Raw genomic sequence first — 27,562 nt, 5'->3', positions numbered from 1 at the left:
AATGGCTGTATCTATGATGAATTGTGATGCTGAAATTTCTTTCACTGAATCATTATGTATGACTTAGAAAACTTCCTAAGCACACATAGTTGGGTAATCCTTCATCTCTAGAACTAGAATTTATTCATTTGATGTTTTGAAGCGTTGATTGTTACTTGCTGAGCCAGGCTACTGCTTCTTTGGTAGATTATAATAATTTGTGGCTATGATTTTTTAGCACTATGAGCCACTGTCCTAAATCACTGAGCTCTGATATGTAATAATATTAAAATCATACATTTGCATTTCATTTGTAATTACTGTACTTAAGAACTAAGTCCTATATTATCTAATTTGAGCTGTATAATAATTAAAACATGGGCCAGGTATCCACATTCTTAGTTGAGATATTAGAATCCCAAGTTAAACAACTAGTTATAGGACCATTAGTGGCGAATCCAAAATGAAAACATAGAAGTTTGATTTTCCACATATCTTAAGACTATTTTAGTAGATATAGGTGTTTTATAAGCATTTTCATCAAAAAATGAAAATCAAAATACTAATTATACTTTTTCTCATAAGCTTTGCTCTTTAGCCACCAAACTCATTGTCATATATATTTAATTAGTTATAGATACCGCTTACAATTTTCACTTACTAGAGTGGTACCTACAAAATAAACTTTATAATCACCTTGTGAAATAATCTTTCCAATGAAATATTTGATTAGAATTTTTTTTTAATGTGGGAAGAGTCAACATCTCTACAATAGTCTTTTCATCCAGAAACATCTTTCCATTTATTCAAAATATTTTTTGAGGAAAGTGGGGTATATTTAGTATATCCAAATTCATTTATTAAATCTAAGCTTTTCAATTGATTTTTTTAGGTTGTCCTGATGGTCTACAAATGATATTTTCCCTTTCCAATTTCCATTTATTTTCCTTCTCTCATTATTTCAATTAGCACTTTCACAGCACTAAATAATTGTGAAATTTTTTTTGCCATTACCTTTAGGATAAACTCCAGACTTCTAAGGTGGCTTACAAGGCCTTTCATGACATGGCCTGAGTCTCTCTCTAGCTTTACCTCAATAATGTATTACTGCTCCATTCTTTTCCAGTGCCATATTCTAGCCAGGAAACTTGTTTTCTGATATCATGCCCTCGTCCCTCTACAGCTTGTACTGCTGTTTTTCTTGATCATTTCTCCTCTAAAATTCCCACCCTCTCCCGCCCCACAATCTAATTTCCACTTTTTCTTCATGTTCAGCTTAGCTATCTGCCCTTGAATGCCTACAGTAAAATTCAAATATATATTAAGTAGGTTTATGGGGAAAGTTTGCGGAAGGTGTTCATTGGCTGTAAATGTTTTGCAAAAATTAATTTTAAATCCACTCTAAAGAGGCATTCTTTGAAGCTATGTATTTTAATATAGTAAATGGTAAACAGATATTTTATTTTTTAGAAAGATTAGAAATTTAGGAGGAAAAAATCATTTTACTTAGACCCAATAAGAATATTAGAATCCATTATATTGAACATGTAATTGCTCTAACAAATGACTGAACTATATACCCCAAGAATTTCCTAGAGTGTTTTTCCCTTATTAGGACCCTCTATCAAGTTGCCTTATGTTTATACGAATTTCCATATCAAATATTTGTGTAGAATTTTGTCTTAATACAACTTGTGTTGTGATGTAAAGGATGAAGAAACGAACATAGAATAATTTCCCACATTTATTAACTCATCCTAATGTTCACTCCAGTATACTTCTGCTTTTGAACAAGATATGAACTCAGACAAAAAGCCACCATCATCAGTCATTGTGAGTGCCTCCAGTATGAATCTTTTTGGGCAGATTAAGATAAACTTCTTAGCTCAAGAACTCTTTGGGATCCTGCAGTTGTTTTTAGAACAAAGAGGCAGTTGTAGTACACAGAGAATTAGGACACTTTATTGACCTTATAATGTTTAGGATAAATGCTAGATGTAGGGTCATGGATGTCTCTCCAGCCTAGATCCCAAAGAGTACTTTTTAAAAATGTAGATATTAAAAAATACATGTAGATTAACAACAACACATTCACCTCCAATTGCAGTTGATAATCCTCTTCCAATTCTAGTCCCCACTCAGCACCAGGACAGCCCACGGATATTAGGAGGGGTGGAGTAACTGGCTGTCACTGTGGTCTTTGCCATTAATTCAGAGAATTCAGTCCTTACAGATGTCCTCCTATATTTTTATGAGCTCCAGGTTTCTTGTGACCTTCTTATTAGAACTGAAAGTTTGAGTTTTATTAAATATCAAAGTCAAGGATATTGCTTGGCTTCTCCCTAATATGTATTTCATCAATAGACCAGGTGAATAGGTCCTATTTATGAACTAGGGAAAGATGATGGCAATGGACATGAGAATAATGATACAAACACTTACATGGTGATAAGCTTTACTCCAAACTCTGTAACTTCATCTGGAAGCCTGGAAAAACTCTCAGATTTCTATCCAATAACAATTTCTCTCCAATATTAATTCTGTCAGATCAATTAAAGAATAATCTCTGACAAACATTTTCTCCCATTTATTACTTTTATAAGATTCCTTCCAGCATAAATTTATGGATGTTGAAGGTGTTCTGCACTCTGACTGAAAGTAATCTCACATTTCTTCCTGTTATAGGACTTCTCTCGAGTATGAAGTTGTTGGTGTTTATTCAGGTTTGAACTCCTGTTGAAGGTTTTCTCACATTCCTTACATTTAAATGGTTTCTCTCCGGTATGAATCATTTGATGTCGAATAAGCGAGGAGCTCCGATCGAAGGATTTTCCACAGCTAACACATTCATAGGCATTATTCATAGGACTTGGATTTTTATTACTGTCTTCACTCTCAGTGAAGGCTGTTCCACATTTACTGCCTTCATAGGCCTTGGCTTTCATATGAATTTTTTGATGCTTAGAAAGATTTGTACGTCTATTGAAGAATCTCCCACATTCACTACATTTATAGGGTTTCTCTCCTGTGTGAATGATCTGATGTCGAACAAGAGACGAACTCCGGCTGAAGGCTTTCCCACACTGATAACATGCATAGGAATTCACTGTGGTATGACTTTTTGGGTGATGAATATCTATACACAGGCTCAAGGCATTTCCACATTCATGATATTCTGAATGTTGCTCACCTACTGAGTCTAAATTAAATTTGAAGTTAGTTTTAAACTTATCACACTTTGGGGACGCCTTTCTCATCAGAATTCCCTGTTGTGTATTAAAAACTGAGTTAACTGACTTAACATCAAAATTTTTCTTATTTTCACTGCATTCAAAGTCCCCCTCCTCAGTGTACATTGTCTTGTGAATGAAAGCCTCTTGAGGCAAATTTATGTCCCAGTGTTCCCGGCTCCTATATAACCAGTCATCACCTTTCCAGGCATCTACAGAAAGATGTCCACTTTGGGTCAGTTTTGTCATAATCACTCCATGGGATGGTTCTTCTCCAGAAATTCTCTGCTTTGGAAATGAATCTTGATTTTCTGAAATTGTCTGTCTATCTAAAAAGAAATAAAAAATTCCACAAACTAGAGGAAAGGAAATTGCTTAATTGGGAGAGACAGGCTGAACCATATAAACGGATATGCATATTTTATGGGTCTTAAATACAGAATGAAAATGTGAGGTGAGGCTAGAAAAGGAGAAGTATAGAAGAAATAAATAGGATAAAAATATTAAAAAGAAAGTTAGGAGATCATAAAATAAGAGGAGGCCATTCAGGAACACTAAGGAGAATACGTAGGGTTTGGGTAAAATATCAGCATATGAATTGGGATGGGGTGGCATACCATAGTATCATAGTATCTCTTCTGCTGCATTTTGCTGATCAAACAGTCCAGCTTGGATTCAAGGGGGAGGGGAAACAAAGTCTTTATCTTGATGAAGAAGAGTGACAAAGATTTTGTGGCCATATTTAATTCACCACAATCCATTAACTATTTTTGAAAATAAATTATATGTATATATTGAAGCAAATTCCAGATTGATTAACATATTTTATTTAAATGATGAACTAGGTGAAATCAGAATAAATTCAGGGAGTAAGTTTCTTAGTTTGGGGATGGAAAAATTCTTATGTATAAAATTAACAGATATAAAATAGGGGAAGATACCTGATAACATAAATTTAAAAAATATGGATGATGAACACCATGAATAAAATAAAATAAAAAAAGAGAACACCTCAGAGATACCTTATTTACCATAACTGTGGTCAATAGTGAGAATTTACATAAGATCCTCATATGTTAATTAAAAACCTCTAAATTTTTTATAAAAGACATAAAACCATTTACTGAATCACAAATGACCAAAACAAATGAAATAATTTTTAACTTTCTCATACTCCAGGATCCACTTATCCATTGTTTTCCTTTAGTTCCTATATATGTGTTAAGGGCTGGAGCTATAAAGGGCAAAAGAGACATGGTCCCTACCCTCAAGGAATATAAAGCCTGGTGTGGGGGACAAAGATTCACACAGATATATGTAAAATATAATTGTATTAAGTGCTAAAAGGAGAAGAATATGGTGCTATGGGATTATATAACAGAAAAACATGAAACTAGTCAAGAAAGTTTTCCCTGAATTGTGGACCCATTTGAGGTCCAAAGGAAGAATAGGCGTCAATAAGGCAAAGAATAGGAGAAAGACCATTTTACTAAAATGGGATCCAAAAGATAACTGAGGGAGACGATTTACCTTAGAAAGGAAGAGATAATTTGCCTATCAAATTAATGAAAATTTCAAGTAAACAATACCCAGTGTTTGCTAGAGTGATAATAGAGAGATAATAGAGAGATAATAGGCATTATTAGTGAGAGTCTGAGTTGGTAATAACCTTCTGTAGACAATGTAGCAGACTGTAACATGACAGTTAAAAGTTAAATATATTTATACCCTTTGATGTACTTCTAATAAGGTATCCTATCGAAGTCATCAGACATGCTTGAAAAATTGGCAACAACCTAAATGTCCAACTTTTGGGGGTGGAAGGAGCAACGATTAAATATATTGGTATATGTATGTGATGGTATGTTATACATGAACTAGAAATCACATTTTCACAAACTATTTAGTGAAATAGACAATTATTCATGATACCATATTAGGTGGAAAGAGCAGAATATATAATGACGTATCATCCAATTTTGGAAAAAAGAAATCTTCACAAACCACAGAGATACATACCACTCCCCACCCCCACCCCCCAAAAAAAGGCTTAAGAAAACAAACCAAATGTTAACATTGCATAGCTCTGGGTAGTGTGGTAATGGGTGAGTATATTCCTCTTCATATTTTTCTGCACTTACTAAAATTTATATTAAACCCACATGGCTTATAATCTCTCACAAAATGTTAATAATAATAAAGAAATTACGATGAGGGTAGGGAGTTAAGGCACAAGTTAAGCAGTTCTATAGTAAAACAAGGAAAAATGGACGATAACTGAAGCCACTCTAGGATAAAGCAGAGTTTTCTGTTTCCTTTAAAAGAAAGAATATCAATCAATGTTATGTTGCCTGATGTTTGTTTATATAGCACTTACCACGTGACAGGCACTGTTCTAAATGTCTTATAGTATCAACTCATTGGAGACAGATACCATTATTTACACTCTGTTACAGATGAGGAAACTGACAGGCCACACAGCTTTAAGTTCAGTGTCTGTTTCTAACCCTAACACTATTTTGCCTGTCCATATAAGAAAAAGAATTTGTGAACAAAAAGCAATAAGGATTTTTTTAGGTGGTTCTGTTGTCACCTCCCCAACTATAATATCAACTCAAAGGCTGGTTGTACATGGGCTGTATATTTCACAGAGGCTTTTTACAAATGCCTCGTATCTGCCTGGTTCTTACCAAAAATGGTTGTTCTTGGGATTTCTTGCTCCATTAACCATTCTTTTTTCTTACTTTCCAACTTGGGGACTTCAACTGGTTTGGAAAATAGATGCTCTGTTCATGGGGAAAATGAAAACAACAACAAACAAATATACATGACACTTCAGGCATCTTTATAGGGAAGGGACTTTCACCCCAATATAGTAGTCTAAGCTGCTGAAAATTAAGGCTCGAGATCACCACACAGACCTGTGTATTTCTAATGGCATCAGAAAGGACTTTCAACCATACAGCATGAAAATTTTCCATTGTGCCCAAAGGACATTAGGAAATCTGACCCCAAACCCAAATGCCCGTAACCACTTCAGCAGTCCTGTAGTTTTTAACACTAGGTGAGGAGACTACTAAAGGGCAAATTAGGTAAATACTTGAAAGTCACCTTTACGTAATGAATTCAAGTTCTTATAGTTCTCCAGCATCACATCCCTGTACAGGTTCTTTACAGCCGGGTCCAGTTGTCCCCACTCTTCCTTGCTGAATTCCAGAACCACATCTTTGAATGTCACTGGTTCCTAAAACATTAAGTTCCTTTTTAATCAAGGGTCATTCCCAAAAACATTACTAGAGGAGAAATGAATTTGGAAAGAATAGGATTGGTGGCTAGAATACACAAGAAATTGATAGGACAATGTTTGGGGCTCTAAGTGATAAAAATCAATTAGACAAGGGGCCTATCAACTTGGTACTCTGTGAGGGCTGTGAAAGGAAAATGAAGTGCAGTCCTAACTATAGATTAGCTTACATTTTGGTTGAGGAGAAACAATAATTGTGGAAAAAAATTATTGTAGAGTACACATAATTTACATAAAAGGAGTTCAGAACACAAAGTATTTAAGGCAGATTTGTAATGAAGATGCATGCTCTGCTAGCAGAAGACATATGGTATTTTCCCTAATTGAAAAATGCAGCCTGCTAATTCAGTTCTCACAGCCCAATGTCACCTTGTCAGACAGGCCTTTCCCAATTACCCAAAGTAGCCATCCTCCTAATCAGTCTCCACTGCGTTACGTTTCTTTCTTTATAGTAATTATTACTATTTGCAATTATCTCACAAAGACAGGGGTTTTGTTTCATATTCCCAGCCCTTAGAAAAAGTGTCTGGCTTATTGGGCACCGCATAAATACTTTTTACAACGGCTCTCATACCGTCAGTTGTACTTCTCTCTTTAACATTCTCAACTTTGTCATTATTGGCACCTTCAATCAAACTGAAATATACAAATCCTTTCCCTTCCTCTACTTCAGAGCCCATCTCTTTTGTGAATAAGTTGTCTACATTCATTTTTACCTACGTCCTCTCCTCCTCTGTCCTCAACCCTCAACAACCTGGCTTCTAGTCCATGCGTGTTAGTATCTCCCTGATGGTCAGTGAATAAGACACTACTCAGGCTGGATTTTCCTGAACTTTAAAGGATTTCTCCTTGAACTATTCTCATTCTTTGCTTTCAGTGACATATTTTCCTGGTTTTTCTCCACCACTTTGGTCCTCTCATTTCAGTATCCTTTAGGGTGTCTTCTGCTCCTGCCAATTAAATGACATTGCTCAGGATTCTGCCCTTAGCTCCCTTCACTTTTAACTCTAAACATTCTTGGGTAGACTCTATTTCTATAGCTTCAATTATCATCTATAATCTTGAAGAAATAGATGCATAGAGAATATACAAAGATTATATTTTCCAAAGAGTGTATCACCAACTAAAAGAGGTCCAATATCCTGTGGGAGACCAAATCTCCTGTCCTTAGATAGAACTATGTTTGGCAAAAGTTCAAAGACCAAAAAAGAAGAAGCACGTCATTTTAGTAAAGAGTGAAATCCTAATTCACCTGGGATTGGCCTGTTAGTGCGTCTGCTTCCATTCTCTCTTTCTCAATGCTCCCCTTCTGGAATAGGACAGAATCCCTGCAGGCTACATCTGAGGAAGATAAAGGAAAACATATGGGAGACCAGTTTTGCCCTGGAGAAACTTTTAATGATTATTAGTTTTTAACAGGCTATTATTATTCATAGGCATCATCTTTAGAATTTTGAATATATATATATATATATATATATATATATGTAAATATATATATATATATATATATATATATATATATATATATATATATATTTAACTTTTATTTATTTAAGTGTGTTTTTCCAGGACCCATCAGCTCCAAGTCAAGTAGTTGTTTCAATCTAGTTGTGGAGGGCACAGCTCACAGTGTCCCATGTGGGGATCGAACTGGCAACCTTGTTAAGAGCACTGTCCTCTAACCAACTGAGCTAACTTGCCGCCCTTAGATCTCATATTTTTAAAAAGCTTTAAAAGTGATTTTGATATAATATCAAGGGTTGAGAATTACTGGACAGCGAAGAGGGCCAAAATATTTTGAGGGCTCATCTGTGGTTGTAGCAGATTCCAAAAAAATAATTTTAATCCCGTCAAAACTAACGCCTAACTAAGGCATAGCCACCACAGACTAATTCTACTGGGAGCCAAGAGGATTTTATCCAACCAATCTCTTCCTCAAACACATTGGGGAGAATTCTACTCAAGGGCTCCTTTCCTCTAAACTATACACAGGCTTAAGCAGTTTGGTCACCTAGAACTAACTCAAGGACATAAAAATCTGAATGGCAACCAATTATTTTCTCCAGCCCTCTGGTGAGAAGTATATCCAAGGGCCACTTTCCTAAAGTTTCTCCAAATTCATTAGTTACACCAATGATCCTCAAATGCCAGACTACAAACCAATACTAGTCTGTGAGGAAGTTTCCATTGATTCAGGGTGAAAGAAGAAAAAATAGAAACAATGTAGGAAATATTTTATGAGACCATTTTGTAAATAAAGGCCAGAAGTTGAAAAAAAAAATCCAAATTTCTCAGCAACATAACTTTTGAATGCTGCGAAGATTACAGTTTGTTAACTTTACTCAGACCTATAACAGTTAGTGAAACCTGTCAACTCAATCCCATAACCCCTAGGACAGACAATACAACATTGTTTCTTTTTGTCATTCTTGGAAATATGTGAGGTATCTTATAAAAATCTCCAATCAGCTACTCCCTTATTTATGGCTCTCACTGAATACTGTTTCCTTCTCTTAATTCTTCTTCCCTGCTGACCTTCTTCAATCTTTACAAGTGTATTCTCAGAAACTCTTATTCCATTCAAAGAAAAATTCATATGCATTCTCAAGCTCTTTTATAGAATATTCATTCCTTCTCCCTTCTAATCTAAGACGGATCTTGGCCATCATCAAAGCACTTCTTTGTAGTATGGTCTTGGAAGTTGTTTTGGTTTTGATATACTCATACCTCTCTGTTCTCACTTCCTCATAAAGATTTTTCTACTCATACAAAAATTTTTTCTTATAGGTTCAGACCACTTAGCTATGGACTTCTTAGTGTTGTAATAAACTAAGCAAGTGCTCATTCATTTATTCAACACATATTTACTGAGTGTTTCCTATGTGTGAGACACACAAATACCTGCCCTAAGAGAGCCTATAGTCTATTGTGAATGAAAGACATTAAATAATTAGGTCAACAAAAACTCTGTGGTTATTTAGCTCACATTGTTGATTTCCACCCTAAATCCTGCCAATATTATGATAGGTTACTTCAACACTGGCACAGACAACCCAGCCTGAAGACCCTTGATAAACGTATTTCTAATAACCATCAGCAACCAAGCTACTTCCTTTCTCATATTTGGGTCATTACTTAGAATTGTTCTACTACGAGACAAACTCGAATAAATCAATCCCTAACTACATTTTCCTATCCTTTCAATTTTCACTTTCTTGCTCTTAGTATATTCTCCAACTTTTATCAAGGTCCCACACAGTACATTGATTCTCTCCTTTTCTCCCAGTCTATCACCTATGAAGTCACGTTCCTCTCCATGCAGCTTAATTTCATGGTAAATCACTTTCAGTACTCTTTTCAGAGGCTTCAAATTCCTTAAACATTTGTCCTTTACATCTAACACCCAATCTTAGTTTGATCCCATATTCTCTCTTATCTACCCTTTCTAAAAATTGAGATACAATTTACGTAATATAAAATTCTCCATATTAAGCACTTTAAAGTATACAATTCAGTGGCTTTTAGTATGTTCAAATTGTGATGCAACCATCACCATTATCTAATTCCAGAATATTTTCATTTCCTCAAAAAGAAACCCCATTCCCATTAATAAGTCACTCCCATTCCACCTCCCTCTGACACTCTTTATTCTGGGCATTCCATATAAATACAATCAATGGCATGTGACCTTCTGTGTCTGACTTCTTTAAATTAGCATAATATTTTGGAGGTCCATCCATGATGTACCATGTATCAGTACTTCATTCCTTTTAATGGCTGAATATTTTCCATTGTATAGATATACCATTTCTTTATCCATTCAGTTGACAGACATTTGGATTATTTCTACTTTTTGGCTATTATAATGCTGCTATAAAGATTCAGGTACAAATTTTTGTGTAAACATGTTTTCAATTCTCTTCAGTATATGGTAAATCTATATTTATTTTTTTAAGGAACTACCAAACTGTTTTCCAGAGTGACTGCACCATTTTACATTCCCAATGTATGAGGGAAAAGCAATGTATGAGGGTTATTTCTCCATAGTCTCGCCAACACTTTTTTCCCCTCCTTCTAGTAATATAGCCATCCTAGTGGATGTCAATTGGTATCTCATTGTGGGTTTGATATATAATTTCCTAATGACTGATGATGAACAATTATTGTTGGCCGTTTGTATATCTTCTTTGGAGAAATAGCTATTCAAGTCCTTTGCCCATTTAAAAAATTGCATAGCTTGTCTTTATATTGTTGCGTTGTAAGAGTTCTTTTCCCAATATGTTCCTAATACTGGGCCTTTATCAGATATAATTTTCAAATATTCTCTCTCATTCTGTAGGTTTCTTTTTCACTTTCTTGATAGTATCCTTTGATACACAAAGTGTTTAATTTTGATGAAGTCTAATTTTTCTCTTGTTGCTTGTATTTTTGGTGCCATATCTAAGTATCAACTACCAAAGTCAAAGTGATGAAGAATTATTCCTATTTTTTTCTTCTAAGAATTTTAGTTTTAGCTCTTATATTTAGGTTTGTTGACCCATTTTGAGTTAATTTTTGCATAGGTATAAAATCCTACTTCAATCTTTTGCCTGTGGATATCAACTTGTTCCAGCACCATTTATTAAAAAAAATTCCCATTTGTCTTAGTACCCTTGTTGAAAATCAACCAACCACAGAAGTATGAGTTTCTTTCTGAACTCTCAATTCGATTCCCTTAATCTATATGGCTATCTTATTCCAGTACACATGGCTTTGATTATTTTAGCTTTGTAGCAAGTTTTGAAATTAGACAAGTGTGTACCCTCAAACCTTGTTCTTTATCAAGGTTGTTCTGGCTATTTGGAGTCCGTTGTAATTCCATATGAATTTTAGGACCAGCTTGTCCATTTCTGAAAAAAAAGATAACTGAAATTTAGATGTAAATTGCATTTGAATCTGTAGATTGCTTCGGGTAGTATTATCATTTTAACAGTACTGTCTTCCAGTCCATAAACATGGGGTATCTTTCCATTTATTTAAGCCTTCTTTAATTTCTTTCAACAATGTTTTGCAGTTTTCAGTGGACAAGTATTACATCCCTATAGTTAAATTTATACTTAAGTATTTCATTCTTTTTGATGTTATTGTAAATTAAACTGTTTTCTTAATTTCATTTTAGGATTGCTCATTCGTAGTGTATAAAAATACAACTGATTTTTGTATGTTGGTCTAGAATCTTGAAACTTTGCTAAATTTATCAGGTAGTTAATAAATCCTTTACATTCAAATTCCTCTGTTTTTCCAATGCTCCCTTCATTCTGTAACACCTATTACAATAGTCTCCTAGCTGGTTTTTCTATTTTTAGAGCCCTTAGGTCTAACACTTACATGAAAAGTTCATTAACTTTTTCTGTAAAGATCTAGATAGTAAATATTTTAGGCTTTGCAGGCAATGCAGTTTCTGCTACAACTAACCAACTCTGGCCATAGCACGAAAGCAACTGTAGACAAAATATAAATGAACGGGCATGGCTGTGTTCCAGTAAAACTTTATGTCCAAAAATATTTTGCCTGTGGTTCATAGTTAGCCAATCCCCACTCTACAATGATACAAACATGTTTTTAAAATGCAAATCAAATTGTTTTACTCCCCTACCCAATCTGTGAGATCTCATTCTATCTCTGTTGCCTACAGAATAAAATCCATGTCCCTGGATATAGTAAATTCCTTCATGATCTGAGCCTTGTTGCCCTCTAGCCTCAAAAAAGATAATTTCTATTCATATGGGAAGGGTCAAGTACTTTTTTCTTTCTTTTTAATTGAGGCATATATGACATATTAGCTTCAGGTGTACAACATAATTCAGTATTTGTATATGTTATGAACTGATCACCACAATAAGTCTAGTTAACTTCTGTCACTACAGTGTTTCCCTGAAAATAAGACCTAACAGGAAAATAAGCCCTAGCATGATTTTTCAGGATGACGTCCCCTGAACATAAGCCATAACGCGTCTTTTGGAGCACAACTTAATATATGACCCGGTCTTACTTTTGGGGAAACACGGTATATATAGTAACTAATTTTTTTCTTATGACAACTTTTAAGATTTACTTTCTTAGCAACTCTCAAATATGTAACACAGTATTAACTGTAGTCACCGTGCTGTACATTATATCCACATGACATACTTATTTTATAATTGAAAGTTTGCACCTTTTGACCCCCTTCACCCATTTTGCCCACCCTTTAACCCCTGCCTTTGGCAACCACCTTTGGTAAACGCCATTGGCAATCTGTTCTCTGAATGTATGAGCTCTGTACTTTTGTTTTTGGTATCTAGATTCCACAGATGGGTCAACTATTCTAGTGCCAATTTTCTATATTCTCACCTTTGTCTTGAAGCATTTCAATCACATCCTCTATGAGGGTCACCACTTCTTTGCTGTTCTTTGGATGTTGTAAACTCACCCAAGTCCTGACCTCCTCAGGGAGAATTGTCAGGAATTGTTCCAGCACCAGCAGCTCTAGGATCTGCTTCTTTGTATGAACTTCTGGTCTCAGCCACTGAAGACACAGCTCCCAGAGTTGGCTCAGGGTTTCATGAGGCCCAGATACTTCCAAGTACTGGAAATGTCTGAACTTTTGACGAGAGGCCTCAGAGTCATAGGTCTCCTTGACTGGGATGCTTTCCTGTTGCCAAGACATATCTGCTCTCAGGACATCACCTTGCTCATGTAGAGCCAGATTTTGAGGTTTTGAGATAGCCATCAACTTGTGCAGGGGCTGCATCTTCCTAGATAGAATTCCCAGTTGTTTGAATTTGTCTTACCAGAAGACCAGCAATTCTTAGGCCTGGGCTAAGCAGCTGTATACATATATACAGTGTGATTTGAGCCAAGTTTGTATCAAGAGAAAAATTCCAGGAGCTTCAGATACAACGTCAACATTCAGGTACCTGAGAGACTGAAAAAAGACATAAATATGACCTACAGCTAATGAACATGTATTAGCATAGTGTTAAAAGATAAAATAATACAAATAATATTCTTAAAATGACCTAAGAAAGTAAATATTATGAATTCTCCCTTCATTCTTGTTTTCCTTCTTTAGAAAAGGGAAATACGTTGTCTCTTTGCACCCAACCACCCACCAAAAAGACAGAGAAGCAAACACAGACAGACATCACATAAAAAGGTGATAAATGAAATAGTCCTTTGATTAAAACAAACCTCATAATTTAATTGCAGTTAGATTTCTCCTGTACCAGGTTAACAATTCACTTTTGCTTTACAACTAAGCAAAACGAATCATCAGGATCTACTAGAGATGCCTAAAAAACAACCTCTTCCTAAGTTCTCATTAAAATACCAATGAAGTTATTAATATATAAGACGAGTAAAATTGGCAGTCGCACTAGAAATTAAGGTAAGAAACTGTAATTTTAAAAATACAAGAATAAATATCCATATGCCATTTTATTGTTAGGGATGCATCAAAAAGTGCATTCCTAGACTACAATAATTTAAAAACTTCATTTGTTAGAACTCACTATGGGTCAGTCTGCAATGTCCACCAGGAAGATTTTAGGCTCAACTACCCTGTTTCCCCGAAAATAAGAGCAAGCTGGACCATCAGCTCTAATGAGTCTTTTGGAACAAAAATTAATGTAAGACCCGGTCTTATTTTAATATAAGACCTGGTCTTATATAAGGCCTGGTCTATAATATAATATAATATAATATAATATAATATAATACAATACAATACAATACAATACAATACAATACTGGGTCTTATATTAATTTTTGCTCCAAAAGACTCATTAGAGCTGATGGTCCGGCTAGGTCTTACTTTTGGGGAAACAGGGTAAACATTTAGACTCACAAGACTACCATGAGTCAAATTTGGCACCAGTTTATTCAGAAGGCTATTGGACATAAAACACAGCTTGCTACCAGAGTGAGTAACTGACATTTTTCTTCAGTGGGAGTTCTCATAGACTATAGCTCAAGTCAACAGATCCAGTAGGTTGTGCAGAAAGCATCTTAACTGAAAAGCCTTCCCACAGGAGCCAATATCTCTTCTAACAACTCTACGAGCACAGCACTCAGAGCTTGCCCAACTATAACAGTCTTTACATTCAGGGAAGTTCAGATACAGCTTTCTACCTGATTTACAATTCTCCCAGTCTGGATGCAATTTACCATTCAGGGGTATTTTTATTATACACGTCTAGGCCAGTGGTTTTCAGTAGTTTTGCCACCAGGGGAAATTTGGGAATGTCTAGAGACAGTTTTGATTGTCACAAACGGGGGTTATTATTGGCACCTAGTGGGACGAAACCAGGGATGCTGCTAAACATCCTACAATGTGGAAGACAACCTTCTATAACAAAGAATTATCCAGCCCAAAATATTAATAATTCCAAGATTAAGAAACCATGCTATAGGCAATACACAGTAATTAACAGTACATACTTTGGAGTCATATCTGACATGAGGTTAAATCCCAGCTGAAGTTACTATATTTATGAAATTGAACAAATTATTTAACAAAAGCTTGAGTTTTCTCAACTATAATATGGCTATAAAATATATATATGATTGAATGATAGTGATTAAAAGAACACTTATCTCACTTCAGGCAGATAGTAAGCACTCAATACCCGCTTTGTTGAGAGTTTTTATTATAAATGGATGTTGGATTTTGTCAAACACTTTTTCTATTGATATTATGATTTTTATATTTTATTTTGTTAATGTCGTGTATCACACTGACTGATTTGTAGATATATTTCCAAATCATATATCTGATAAGGGGTTAATATCCAAAATACCAAGGGTGCCAAAAAAAATCTATACAAGTGAACACTTTGGTCAATGCTGCTCAAGCAGTAGTTCGCCATAATCAGAAGTGTCTGGACACTGATGGTAACCACTTTGAGCACCTCTTGTAATTGCAGAAGTCAAACATGACTTGTATTCATCTTTTGTTATTGGTATATATTATTACAATTTTAATATTTTCTTTCCTTAAAATGTATATACATTTTTTGGTACCTTCTGTATATAGAGAACTCATACAACTCAATAGCAAAAACAAACAATCCAATTAAAAGATGGACAGAAGATCTGAACAAACATTTTTTTCCAAAGAAGACATACAGATGGACAACAGATATGTGAAAAGATGCTCAACATCACTAATCATGAGGGAAATGCGACTCTAAATCACAATGAAATGCCACCTGTAAGAGTGGCTATGATAAAAAAGACAAGTGATAAGTGTTGTCGAGGATGTGAAGAAAAGAGAATGCTTATGCACTGTGGGTGGAATATAAACTGGTGCAGTCACCATGGAAAAAAGTATGGAGTTTCTTCAAAAAAAAAATCGAAGAACAGAACTACCATATGATTCAGGAATTCCACTTCTGGGTATTAATCTGAGGGAAATGAAAACAGTAACTCAAAAATACACAGTGCAGCACTGTTTACAAGAGCCACGATATGGAAACAACCTAAATGTCCATCAATAAATGAAGAAACTGTGACACACAGACACACAGACACACACACACACACACACACACACACAAACACACACAGAATATTACTCAGCCATACAAAAAGAATGAAATCTTGCCATTCGTGATAACATGGAAAGACCTTGAGGGCATTATGCTAAGTGAAATAAGTCAGACAGAGAAAGACAAATGGCATATTATCTCTCTTATATGTGGAATCTAAAAACAAAACAAACCAACAAACCAAAAAACCAAGCTCATAGATTCAGAGAACACAATGGTGGTTATCAGAGGAAATGGGTGGGAGAATGGGAGAAATAAGTGAAGGGGGTCAAAAGGTTTTTTTAAAAAATAAAAAGAGCTAGAAGCAAATGGGCAGAATATCATCTCTCAATACTTTTCATTGTGTCTTGCTGCACCATATAGTACCTATTTTAAAAAAGCACTCAACAGATTACCTTATATACATATGTATGTCTGCTTGTTAGATCTTACAGATTGGTGAAAACTTTGTGCACAAAAGTATTTCCTGACTCCTGAGATCCAACACAAACCTTCTCTAAAGCTTAAGGAAAGGCCAGGTTCATTAAAAAAAGAAAGTTTCAAAGTGCCAAAGGTATCACTGAGTCTCAGCCAAACAATGAACTACAGGCCCAGATTACTTTAAAAATTACACAATGGGATAAATATAGGGGAAAAGCTCATGGGCCATATGTTAAAAATAAAACAAACAAAAAACAAGGAAGCATAAAAATTAAAAAATTAAATTACAAGGATATTCATTGTAACAATAAATGTACTGGGTAAAAGTTTAAACCCAGCTAGATAAACACTCAAGAGACATCCAAAACAAAAGAATTCCCAAGTTGAAAATAAGGGGATGATTAAAAATGCAACAAGCAAATGTAAACAATAAAATATGCAAGGACATATTGAAGTAAAAGCACAAATGCATTAAAATAGACAATGAGGAAAGTTTAAATGATTAAAGGTACAACTCATAACAAAATACGACTGTTATTAAATGTACCAAGTAACACAATTGAAATATATTTATAGCAAAACCCTCAGAAAATAAAATGAAATCAACAATGACACAATAGAAATGGGAGACTAGGGGAACTTTCTCAGTCCTCAACAACAAAAAACTAAACTAAAATTAAGTAGTAATATAGTGGATATGAATAATATGCCTAGCTTGACCATATATTTTATCATTCATTCTATTAATGTACTATATCACATTTACTGATTTGCATATGTTGAACCATCCTTGCATCCCAGGAATGGATCCCACTTGATCATGGTGTATGATCCTTTTAACATGCTGTTGAATTTGGTTTGCTAGTATTTTGTTGAGAATTTTTGCATCTATATTTAAAAGGGATATTAGCCTGTATTTTTCTTTTCTTGTAGTATCCTCATTTAGCTTTGTTATCATGGTACTGCCAGCCTGAAAAATTAGTTCGGGAGTGTTCCCTTCTCTTCAATTTTCTGAAATAGTTTGAGAAGGATTGGTGTTAGTTCTTTAAGTGTTTAATATATAAACCAGACAGAATGTAGTTTCTATTCAAGCACTTATGAGAATGTTTACAAAAGCTGCTATTTATTCAGCTACCAAAAAACTCAATAAATAAAAATATATAGAGTGGTACAGATCACATTTATTCCTGGAATGAAAACCAGAGTTAACACAAACACAGAAAAAACACTCTCAACTACTTTGAAATTTAAATGTTGCTTCTAAAAAGCAACTCTAATTAAAAATAATAAAAACATTGCACATCATAATCTATAGAGCATAGATCAAGCTCCACTGTAAGGCAATGGCAAAGACTTACATATATAATTAAGCAAGAATGAGATGAATTAAACATTCAACTCAAAGTGAGAAAAAATAACAGAATGTACTAGGGATTTATAGGTTAAAATATGTTAATAAATTACTCGGTATAAATAATTAATTAAAGAACTAGGACAGGTAGAGATGAGTTCAGGATGATATGCTTGCATTTAGTATTTCAGAACAGTCTAGGTGATAGAAGGGCCAAGGTATGGCCTAGACTGCCAGTACCTTAAGTGGTCTGTAAGTGATGAACGCTGGAATAAACAAAGTCAAGAACTGTTTAAACTCTAATGTACTGAATAGTCGACTTGGAGGATGATGGTGGGACTCAGAATGAAGTCCTAGGGCAAGGCTCAGTAAAGCTCAGGTGATAGGAATCTGGAAATAGAGCTTGATTAAATAAACAGGTGACACTAGCTCAAAGAACTTTACAGCTTCAAGAAACTTGAACATGGGATCACTGGCCCTGTGGCTCAGGCGGTTGGAGCTCCATGCTTCTAATGTGGGTTCGATTCCCATATGGGCTCTCAACCACAAGGCTACAGGTTGGACTCCTCAACTCCCGCACTGGATGGTGGGCTCTGCCCCCTGCAACTAAGATTGAACACAGCACTTTGGGCTGAGCTGCCGCTGAGCTCCCGGATGGCTCAGTTGGTTGGAGTATGTCCTCTGGGCCACAAGGTTGAGGGTTCAACCCCTACAAGGGATGGTGGGCTACACCCCTTACAACTGAAAATGGCAACTGGACTTGTAGCTTAACTGCGTTCTCCACAATTACGATTGAAAGGACAACCTGACTTGGAAAATATCCTGGAATTACACTCTATTCCCTAATAAAGTCCTGTTCCCCTTCCCCAATAAAATCTTAAAAAAATAAAAAGAAACTTGACCAGGTGCTAATTATGGGGGAAAGATAGTTATCTGTGAAGAGGGTTGTTTTTAATAGAATAGGTCATAGGTAGGGCAGTAGCTTGAGGTAAGGAAAGCACTTTGAGATTAGCGCTGCTAAAAAGCAGAAAATAGTTTGCAAACCAGTGTCTGAAATAAAGATGCCTGGAGGTTTTAAAGTTTTGGGGGCGTGGCCAGGAATGATTGGGAAAAGAAGGCAAGTGTTGTGGGGGGGGGGGGGACCCTGCTCGCTACCCCACGTGTAGTGTGGGGCAGCCTGTGGGGTCTCTGGTCCTGCTCCCCACATAAGAACGCTCCCCACATAAGAACACAGGACATGGTGAGGCCAAAAAGGAACACCCACAGAGGCATAGATAGGGGAGTCATACTACCATATTCTCCCTGGCGGGACTATAGTCTCACTGGAGGCTGGATCCACACTGTCCGCAACCCACCATCCTAACTGTAATCTGCACTTGCCAGCTCAGCCACCATCTTCTTGTTAGCCCCCCCTTTGCTGCTAGCGTAGCCACGGCAGCTATGTTAGTGGCCAATGGCTCACTGGTTACAGCTGACAGCCAACTAGCCACAGCTGATGGCCATCCAATCACAGTTGATGGACATTTACTAGTTGAGCCAGCACCTTTCTATGTGAGGCCCAGAGCCTGTAAAATGCTCTCCTGGCTCTGTCCCCACAGCAAGTTGCAATGAACTTTTCTCCATTTCCTTCTCCAGTAGATTGATCCCATCACACCTGGTCTTTCCCTGAGGAATCAATACACAATACCTGCCAATACCAGTCATTCCAAAACTAGCTGATCAAGATACATTTCCCAGGTTAAGCGCCTGGGGATTGCCCCATTACGGAATGGAAGAAACAGCAGCGAAGTGAAATTCCTGGTGTAGCAGAACTGAATCTAGAACCCAGCCATCCTGTTTCCCACCTCTAACTCCCTTATCTCTGCTCTCAAGTACCAACTTCCTTCCGCAGCCCTCGCCTCCAGCCCTGTTAGCTCGCGCCCTCCTCCAGCTTCTCCCGCAGACAGCGGAGCGCAGCGCACAAGACCACAAGTGCGCGTTCCGCGTGGACGCCCTGAAGCGGGACTCCCAGTTGCACGCACCCACTCCTCACCCCCTCTCCCCCGCTGACCCGAGTGATACCTGCGAGCACGGCTGCCAGCCAGGGCTCTGTTCGGCCGAGAGGAGCCTCCGAAGTCACCATCATGGCTGGCGAAGGGAGGTGGCGTGACGCCACAACCGGGAAGCCCTAGCCACACCCGGACCCTAAACGCCGCTGGGAGCGCTGAGGCTTTTAAATTGCCAAGGCAGCCTCCGCACACTCCTGCGCACGCCCACCAGCCGTGGAAGGAACCCCGCAGAAGCCCCAGAGGCCCCGGGTCTGTAAAGGGGGCTTTTTCCAGTCCTGCCCCTTTCCCCAGGCCATGCCCACTCCGTAGATTTGCATCCAGCCATAGGGCCGGGAATGAATGGATGCATGCCAGCTTCCGGTGGGTGGGAGAAGGGCGGGTCAAATTTATGTCGCTACCCTGTCCCATCCAGGAAAACTATATTGCCATTTGCGATGGATCGTGAGAGTATCTTGCTAAGAGAAATACGTCAGAAGAGGACAAGAACCATATGATTTCATTCGTAAATGGGCTATAAAACAAAAAGCAACAAATAGAAAAACTCTTAGAGGCAGACAACAGTATGGTGGTTACTAGAGGAGAAGCGGGTGGGGAGAGGATGAAAATGGTAAAGCGGTCAAACATATGGTGAAAAAAGGAGACTGGACTTTAAGTGGTGGACACACAATGGAATGTACAGATGATGTATTATAAAATTGTATAACTGAAATTTATATAATGTTATTAACCAATGTTACCCAATAAATTTAATTTAAAAATGAAAAGTAAACTCCTACTAGATTTGGTCCATTTTTATACTCACTAGTCTGTTCCTTTTCTGGTTTTTCTATTTCTGTACAAGTACCATGCAATCTTAATTCATCCTGTTGTTTGATTCTCAAGTGTGGAGAACTGAATTAATTACATTCTTCAGGGTATGACACATTAGTATGATAAATGATTTCAAAGCCGCTCTTTTATTTATTTATACATTTATTTTATTTTCTATTTGCTTAATATATACCTATACCTCATTTCCATTGACCTCGTAACCATTCTAATGTATGCAATACTTTCTAAGCTCTCACAAAATGATTTTCTGTTTGTGAATGCATTTTTATTTGCTATAAATGATATTGTGTTATATGTCTCTGTTTCTTTTACCACTCAGTTCTTAACTCTTTAAGATCATTCATATTGCCATATGGACATCCAATCTCTTATCTGAATGCTGTGGAATATCCTTGGTGTTCATCCATCACCTTTTCACTTATCTCCTCTCCTAGGGAGGGATATGCAAATTACATAACGTGTCATCAACACAAATAACAGAATCACAAATATCCCAGGAATGAGTCTGTGTGAGAATGTGTTTGGCTCAATAATTGCTACATCATAAAATGTTCATAAGCATAAGATGGATTCCTTCCCAGAATGACTGTGCCTCTCTCTATTCTCCCCAAATGTGAAGAAATGTTCCTTTATTTTCTACTGTTTTTCCAGCCCTTTATAGTATCTGACTTTCTAATTTCTGCATGTCTAATACAGGTAAATAGATATCTCTTTGTTGTTTTACTTTTATATCTTTGATTTTGAGTATCGCTTTATATTTTTGTAGCCCTTTGAAGTTACTTTTTTGTAAATTCCTAGTTTATATCCTCTGCTCTTTATTTCTTTTCTTTTTTTTTTTTTTGGGGGGTGGTGGTGGTAGGTTTTCTTCTTGTTGACTTTCAGAATTTACCGTAAATTCCTGACAGTAAATTCCTATTTCTTATTGGTTTTAGATAGTGCGAACATCTCATCCATTTTCTCACCTCTTTTATCTTTGTCCTTAGTGTTCTTTATTAAAGACAAATCCAAATTTTGATGAAGTCAAATTTGTCAAATTTTTCATTATGGGTTGTGCTTTGGAATTTCCTTAGTCTATGTCAGAAAGATGTACTCCTATGTTTTCTTCTATAATGCCATTGTTCTATTTTAACTTTCAGGTATTTAATCTATCCAGAGACTACCACTTTGTGTCACGTTAAGTAGGTATCCAGTTTTATTTTTCTCATTGTAGTGAACTAATTTTACCAACACTATTTACTGAACTATTTGTCCACTCCCTAATGATTTTTGGAATTAACTTTGTTGTACATTAAATTACCACGTGGGTCTAGCTGTGAGCTCTCAATTTTGTTCCATTTGTTTATTAGTCTTTTAGCAGTACCACCTGGGTTTATTTTTGGCTTGGCAATATGTCTTAATACCTGGAAGGGCATTCCTACATCACTCCTTTCAATATTCTCACTAATTGGGATTATTTCACCACATAAATTTAACAGTAAATCTCTTTCTGAGTTACTAAAAAAATCTCACTGGAATTATTATTGATATTACCCTAAATTTATACATCAATTTGGAGACAAATTATATCTCTATAATATTAAAGTCATCTGATCCAAGAGATGAAATATCTCTCCATTTATTCAAATAATCTTCTGCTTTACTAGAGCTAATTTTCCCCCATGCAGATCTCATGTATTCTTGATTTGTTTCTACATACTTTATAATTTCTGTTGCTATTGTAAAATTGTACCCTATTTTAAAATTATATTTTCCAGTTGGTTATTGCTGGTAGAGAGGTAGAGCAAATCACCTTTTTTTTTTTAGGTTGAGTTCTGATACAGGAAACTTACAAATATTTCTTTATTATTCTAACAGTTTGCTCACTGAAAATAGTTTTCTAATCAGCAAATAGTACAGTTTTATTTCTTTTCTTCCAATTCTTATATCTTTTTCTTTCTTTGTGGTGTTCTTAGTGACTCTCAGTATTATATTAAACAGTAATGGTGGTAGCCAGCACTTGTCTTGTTTCTGATCTTAGAGACTGCACCTAAAATTTCTCTATTAAATGTAAGATGTGTTGTTGGGGTTTAGTTGTTGGGGTCTTATTCCTGGTTTACAAAGATTAAAAAATAATAAAGATGTGTTTTGCTTTAACACATTTTTCCTACATTGCTGAGATTATTATCTGATTTTATCTTTCAGTGCAATAATTTGTGAATTTCTTTGTAGGGTTTCTGATATTGAAACATTTGCATACCTGAGATAAATCATATTTAATCATGCTGTGTTATTTGTAAGTATGCTTTTGCATTCAATTAGCTCTAATTTTTTGTGTGTGAGGATTTTTGCATCTGCATTCTCCCATTAACAGAGATGTGAGTGCTAACTACATGTTATTTTCTGTTTTCCTTATAGCCATTTGGGAAGCTTCTGATGGGAAACGCAGCGTAGAATCCACCCTGATTATTCAGAATTCTCTCGAGCATGTCAGCCACTCCAGAGACTGCTTATGATCCATCTGTTCACCTCATTTAAATGGAACTACTGTTTGCACAGTCTGCCCTGAAGTCAGACATCTGGATAGACCATGAGGACATTGGAGATGTGGGGCGTCCCCTTCCTGCTTTGTCTTTGATGTTGCTGAGCTCTCTAACTATATGACCAAGTGCTCTCAGTCGCTGCTGCCCATTCTGCAGCCAATACACCTGCAGCAGTTTCCCCTCAACAATGAGATGTCTTTACTGACTTTGACATTCTAATTTAATCTTTCTTCTCCCAGATGAGAAAACGTTGGTAAGATTATTAGAGGAAGGGAAAGAGAAGGCATGAGTTGAACACAAGGGATAACCTGGCATATACTGGTGGTGAAATTAGTTTCAATCCCTTCATAGATTTGATTTTTTAATTCAACTAATTTTGTCCAAACAATCTGATTCTCAGGGCTAAATCTCCTGCAATAGATCTAGCCAAGGTTTTTCCACAACGGATCTAACCTTATCCAACCACAGTTACAATGTTGAATTCCCTGTGAGGAAGAATCACGGTCCTCACCTGATGAAGATATAAGCATTGCTTACATGGAGCCAGTATTGACCCTCTGGGTGAAGATTCTTATCCTGCTGTGAACTGGGCTTGGAAGATAGTAAGTGGGTATGGAGGGTAGAGAATAGGTGATTTTGAGGATGAAAGCTCTTGTAATAAGAAAATAAATTTAGTATTTTCTCTTGGTTACTGTGGATTTCCTCTGTATCCTCTTCCTAAGAGAAATGTCAGTTTAGACAGTTCATGGCTCTGTGACCCTATTATCTTATTCCATATCCAGTAACATATGTCTTTTTTTAGAGAAGAGAACTTATAAGTTAATGTTAAATCTGGAGAAAAGGCAGAATAACATGAGAAAAGATTGAAAGTAGACATCATTTTCTTACAGAAGCTCCCTAACCCTAAAGGTCAGGTTGCCTGGGGGAGCATTTTTTCCTCCATATTTAAATGGGAGAATACCATGCTTTTAAAAACAAATTGGGAGAGGTCAGGGATGTAACCTTCTAATGTTGTACTCTCAGCGTCAGTGCTCCTACCATCTGATGGGTCACAAGTCATACTCGTTTCTAACTCATATTTGCCTCTTTGTCTCCTTTTACTTTGGTTCAGGTAAAATAAGCTCAAAAAACATGTGTTGAACACTTATTCTGTGCCAGGATTTATCTTACGTGCTGTGAGGAAAGATGAGTCAGGTATAGTTGCTGCCTTTGAATGTCTTATAGTCACAGAGAAAGTAAATAATTTCAATATAATTTGTTAAGAGCTATGATGGAGGTAAGTACATCATGTTGTAAGTACACTTATGTATCTATAATATACTAGATGTTTGTACTTGTGTGTGTCTATGTCTATGTGTGTTGGAGATACTTGGAAGTACAGAATGGGCAAGAAGTCTTAGAAATCAGCAATAGCCTAAAGCTGTCCTTTCATTAAGTTAACTACCAATTGTAGACATCACTTAGAACTTTGCAACAAGGGTTTAGTTTTATCCTCTATATCTCTTTTCATCAAAACTGAGAAACATTGGGCCAGCCCGGTGGCTTAGGCGGTTAGAGCTCCATGCTCCTAACTCTGAAGGCTGCCGGTTCGATTCCCACATGGACCAGTGGTCTCTCAACCACAAGGTTGCCAATTCAATTCCTCGAGTCCCACAAGGGATGGTGGGCAGCGACCCCTGCAACTAAGATTGGACATGGCACCTTGAGCTGAGCTGCCTCTGAGCTCCCAAATGGCTCAGCTGGTTGGAATGCATCCTCTCAACCACAAGGTTGCCAGTTCGATTCCTCAACTCCCGCAAGGGATGGTGGGCGTCCCCCCTGCAACTAAAGATTGAAAATGGCAACTGGACTTGGAGTTGAGTTGCGCGGCCCACAACTAGATTGAAGGACAGTGACTTGGAGGTGATGGGCCCTGGAGAAACACACTGTTCTCCAATATTCCCTAATAAATCTTAAAAAACCCAAAAACTGAGAAACATTGTTTGCTTACCATTTAATTAGCCCTGAGATCTAGACACATGACTGATACCATTGCACTAATTTCTACTCTGGGAAGGGTGTGAATTGTGACAGAAGTAAGTATAAAGGACCTGAGCTGAACCATAACTGGAGACTAAGAACCAACCAGGTAGCATCTTCCACTAGATGGATGGTAATTCCAAAAGTACCTATCTTAAAATAGCTTGTGTTCTCAAATTTTATCTTTATATAAGCTATTTAACAATAGACTATATTTCCCATTAGAGGCAATTCTATATCAGATTGATTTAAGTAATTGTTAGATCATAGGGACTCACTTGGTCCCGTACATTAATTCATTAAACCAATATTTTCTGTAAATCTATGATGTTCCAGGGAACAACTGGCACTGGGGATAAAACATGACTATAGTTTTGTCCCTCCTATCTGAGATTCTTTGGCCTCAGGAGCTGGGTCTTCTGTCTGTATCCCCATTACCAAGGAAGTGCTTGACCAATAACATTTGCTCAACAAATAAAGTTACTGAATATTCAAAGTATGATGAATGTTCAACAAAAATTATGCTAATTCTATATAGTGGGCATACCTCAGAATAGAGGGACTATGCTGGGCAAAATCCAGTGGGGCATAAAAATACAGTGTGTCCTATTTACGTAGCAGGAAATGGCTGGAAAGGTGAACTGTGGTCAGACAATGGAGCCATTTATGACCATCCAGCAGAGATATGATTATTCATATTAATGTTTTATTCATTCATTTATTATTTGAATGATGAATTGAAATCTTTCATCATTTTGATTCATGGATCCATCCAAATACCTAAGACTCCATTATAAGATTATATAGAGTATAATTGTGTCTTTTTGAGAACACTCCAGGGAATTCCTTCAGCCTAGGAGTTCTTAACTTGGAATTAGGAGTTTCTTCAATTTAGATGTGAATGCTATTTATTTATTTTTACTTTATTCTAACTGAAATTTAAAATTTCCTTCTTGTTTGAATGTAGGTAACCAACCCAAACCAGCATTATTAGTACCCATGACTTTACCACAAATAGAAATCAGAGGTAGTTTTATATCATAGTTCAGTTGTTGAAGATGCCTCAAAATATCATTTAGGCTCATCATTTTGAAATTAACGTGGTAATTAGACCTTCCACAACATTTTAAAATTTAATGTGTTGAAGAAGCACGTGTATTATTATCCCACATATTTATTTTCTAAAACTATTTTGATTACTATATTTGGGTATAATTGGTTTTCTTGGTAATCCTATACATTCCATTTGATGTTTGTATATATGTACATGTGTATGTATATATGTGTGTATATAGTTAATGTATTTAAAACATTATGTTGAAGCACTTTTACCAGACAGATAAAGGGTTGACTGTCCCAGTCTTGTATAGGGCCTTAAATTTTAAAATACATTTCTTTTCTCTCTTTTTGGAACAGCTCCATGATATTTCACTATTGCCCCAAATTCTTGCAAATATCTCTAAGGGTATTGGCAGGCTTTTAAACAACTCTACTAAACTATGTGACCAAATTATTTGTATTTACCTAATTTAATTAATAACTTATTGAACAAAGCTCTATGCTATGTCTAATAAAGTATAAAAAAAATGAAAAAGACATAGACACAATTTTCAAAGGAGCTTGTAATCTCTGGGAGGAGTAGACAGATAACACAAGGCAGGAAGAGCTGATGGGCTGGAGGTGGCAGATTAGTGCTGTTTAGTCTGAACACAGAAAACTAGCCAAGCTGGTGGCTTACAATGGAAACTATGTTGTGATGATGTGTCTGCTATTTCAGAAGTTCACTGATGGTTAAGACTGATATTTGGGAGCTCTAGCTGACGCTGGGGATAGGATTTCCAAAGAGATTATGGCACACTATTTAGAGTTACGTTTTGCTCTTCCAGCTCCTTCAAAACAGGTTTTCTCTAAGAAAAAGTCAGTTCTGCAGAGTACTTTGGCTCTTTTTGATTTCTTACACCTCAGTGACAATCTTTTCAGTGAGGAGACAATAGAAGAAATTGTATGTCCAAAAAATTAAAAATATCTACACCATCATGAGATGGGGGCTCTGTGGCAAGAGCAGCATAAGACTCAAAGGTTTTAGTTGAAAAGTGAAATTAAATGGCATGACTCTATAGATGAATTCAATCTATTGTTTTATTATTACCGTATTTTCCCCCAAATAAGACCTAACTGGAAAATAAGCCCTAGCATGATTTTTCAGGATGACATCCCCTGAACATAAGCCCTGCGTCTTTTGGAGCAAAACTTAATATAAGACCCAGTTATATTTTTGGGGAAACATGG

General features: G+C 36.4%; 1 protein-coding gene across 10 annotated transcripts in view; it reads right to left on the bottom strand.

Annotated features, from left to right (window-relative positions):
* Positions 1-1,705: 1,705 nt before the first annotated feature.
* Positions 1,706-27,562, bottom strand: part of ZNF215 (zinc finger protein 215) — a 105,017-nt gene continuing 79,160 nt past the window's right edge. For 5 of the 10 annotated variants that reach the window (XM_074335924.1, XM_019728013.2, XM_074335922.1 and 2 more), the window contains 5 exons: positions 12,889-13,462; positions 7,766-7,854; positions 6,321-6,453; positions 5,900-5,995; positions 1,706-3,538 (listed from right to left, as the gene is read on the bottom strand). In XM_074335924.1, coding sequence (XP_074192025.1) covers positions 2,601-3,538; positions 5,900-5,995; positions 6,321-6,453; positions 7,766-7,854; positions 12,889-13,288 — 1,656 coding nt within the window. In that variant the 5' untranslated portion in view covers positions 13,289-13,462 and the 3' untranslated portion in view covers positions 1,706-2,600. Of the gene's footprint in view, positions 3,539-5,899; positions 5,996-6,320; positions 6,454-7,765; positions 7,855-12,888; positions 13,463-19,906; positions 20,247-27,562 lie in introns of those variants that run through there. The other 5 variants (XM_019727997.2, XM_074335926.1, XM_074335927.1 and 2 more) reach the window with 5 other exon arrangements.

Source organism: Rhinolophus sinicus, linkage group LG06 (assembly GCF_036562045.2).
Source record: "Rhinolophus sinicus isolate RSC01 linkage group LG06, ASM3656204v1, whole genome shotgun sequence".
Lineage (NCBI taxonomy): Eukaryota > Metazoa > Chordata > Mammalia > Chiroptera > Rhinolophidae > Rhinolophus > Rhinolophus sinicus.
This window is presented reverse-complemented; position numbering and strand designations above follow the sequence as displayed.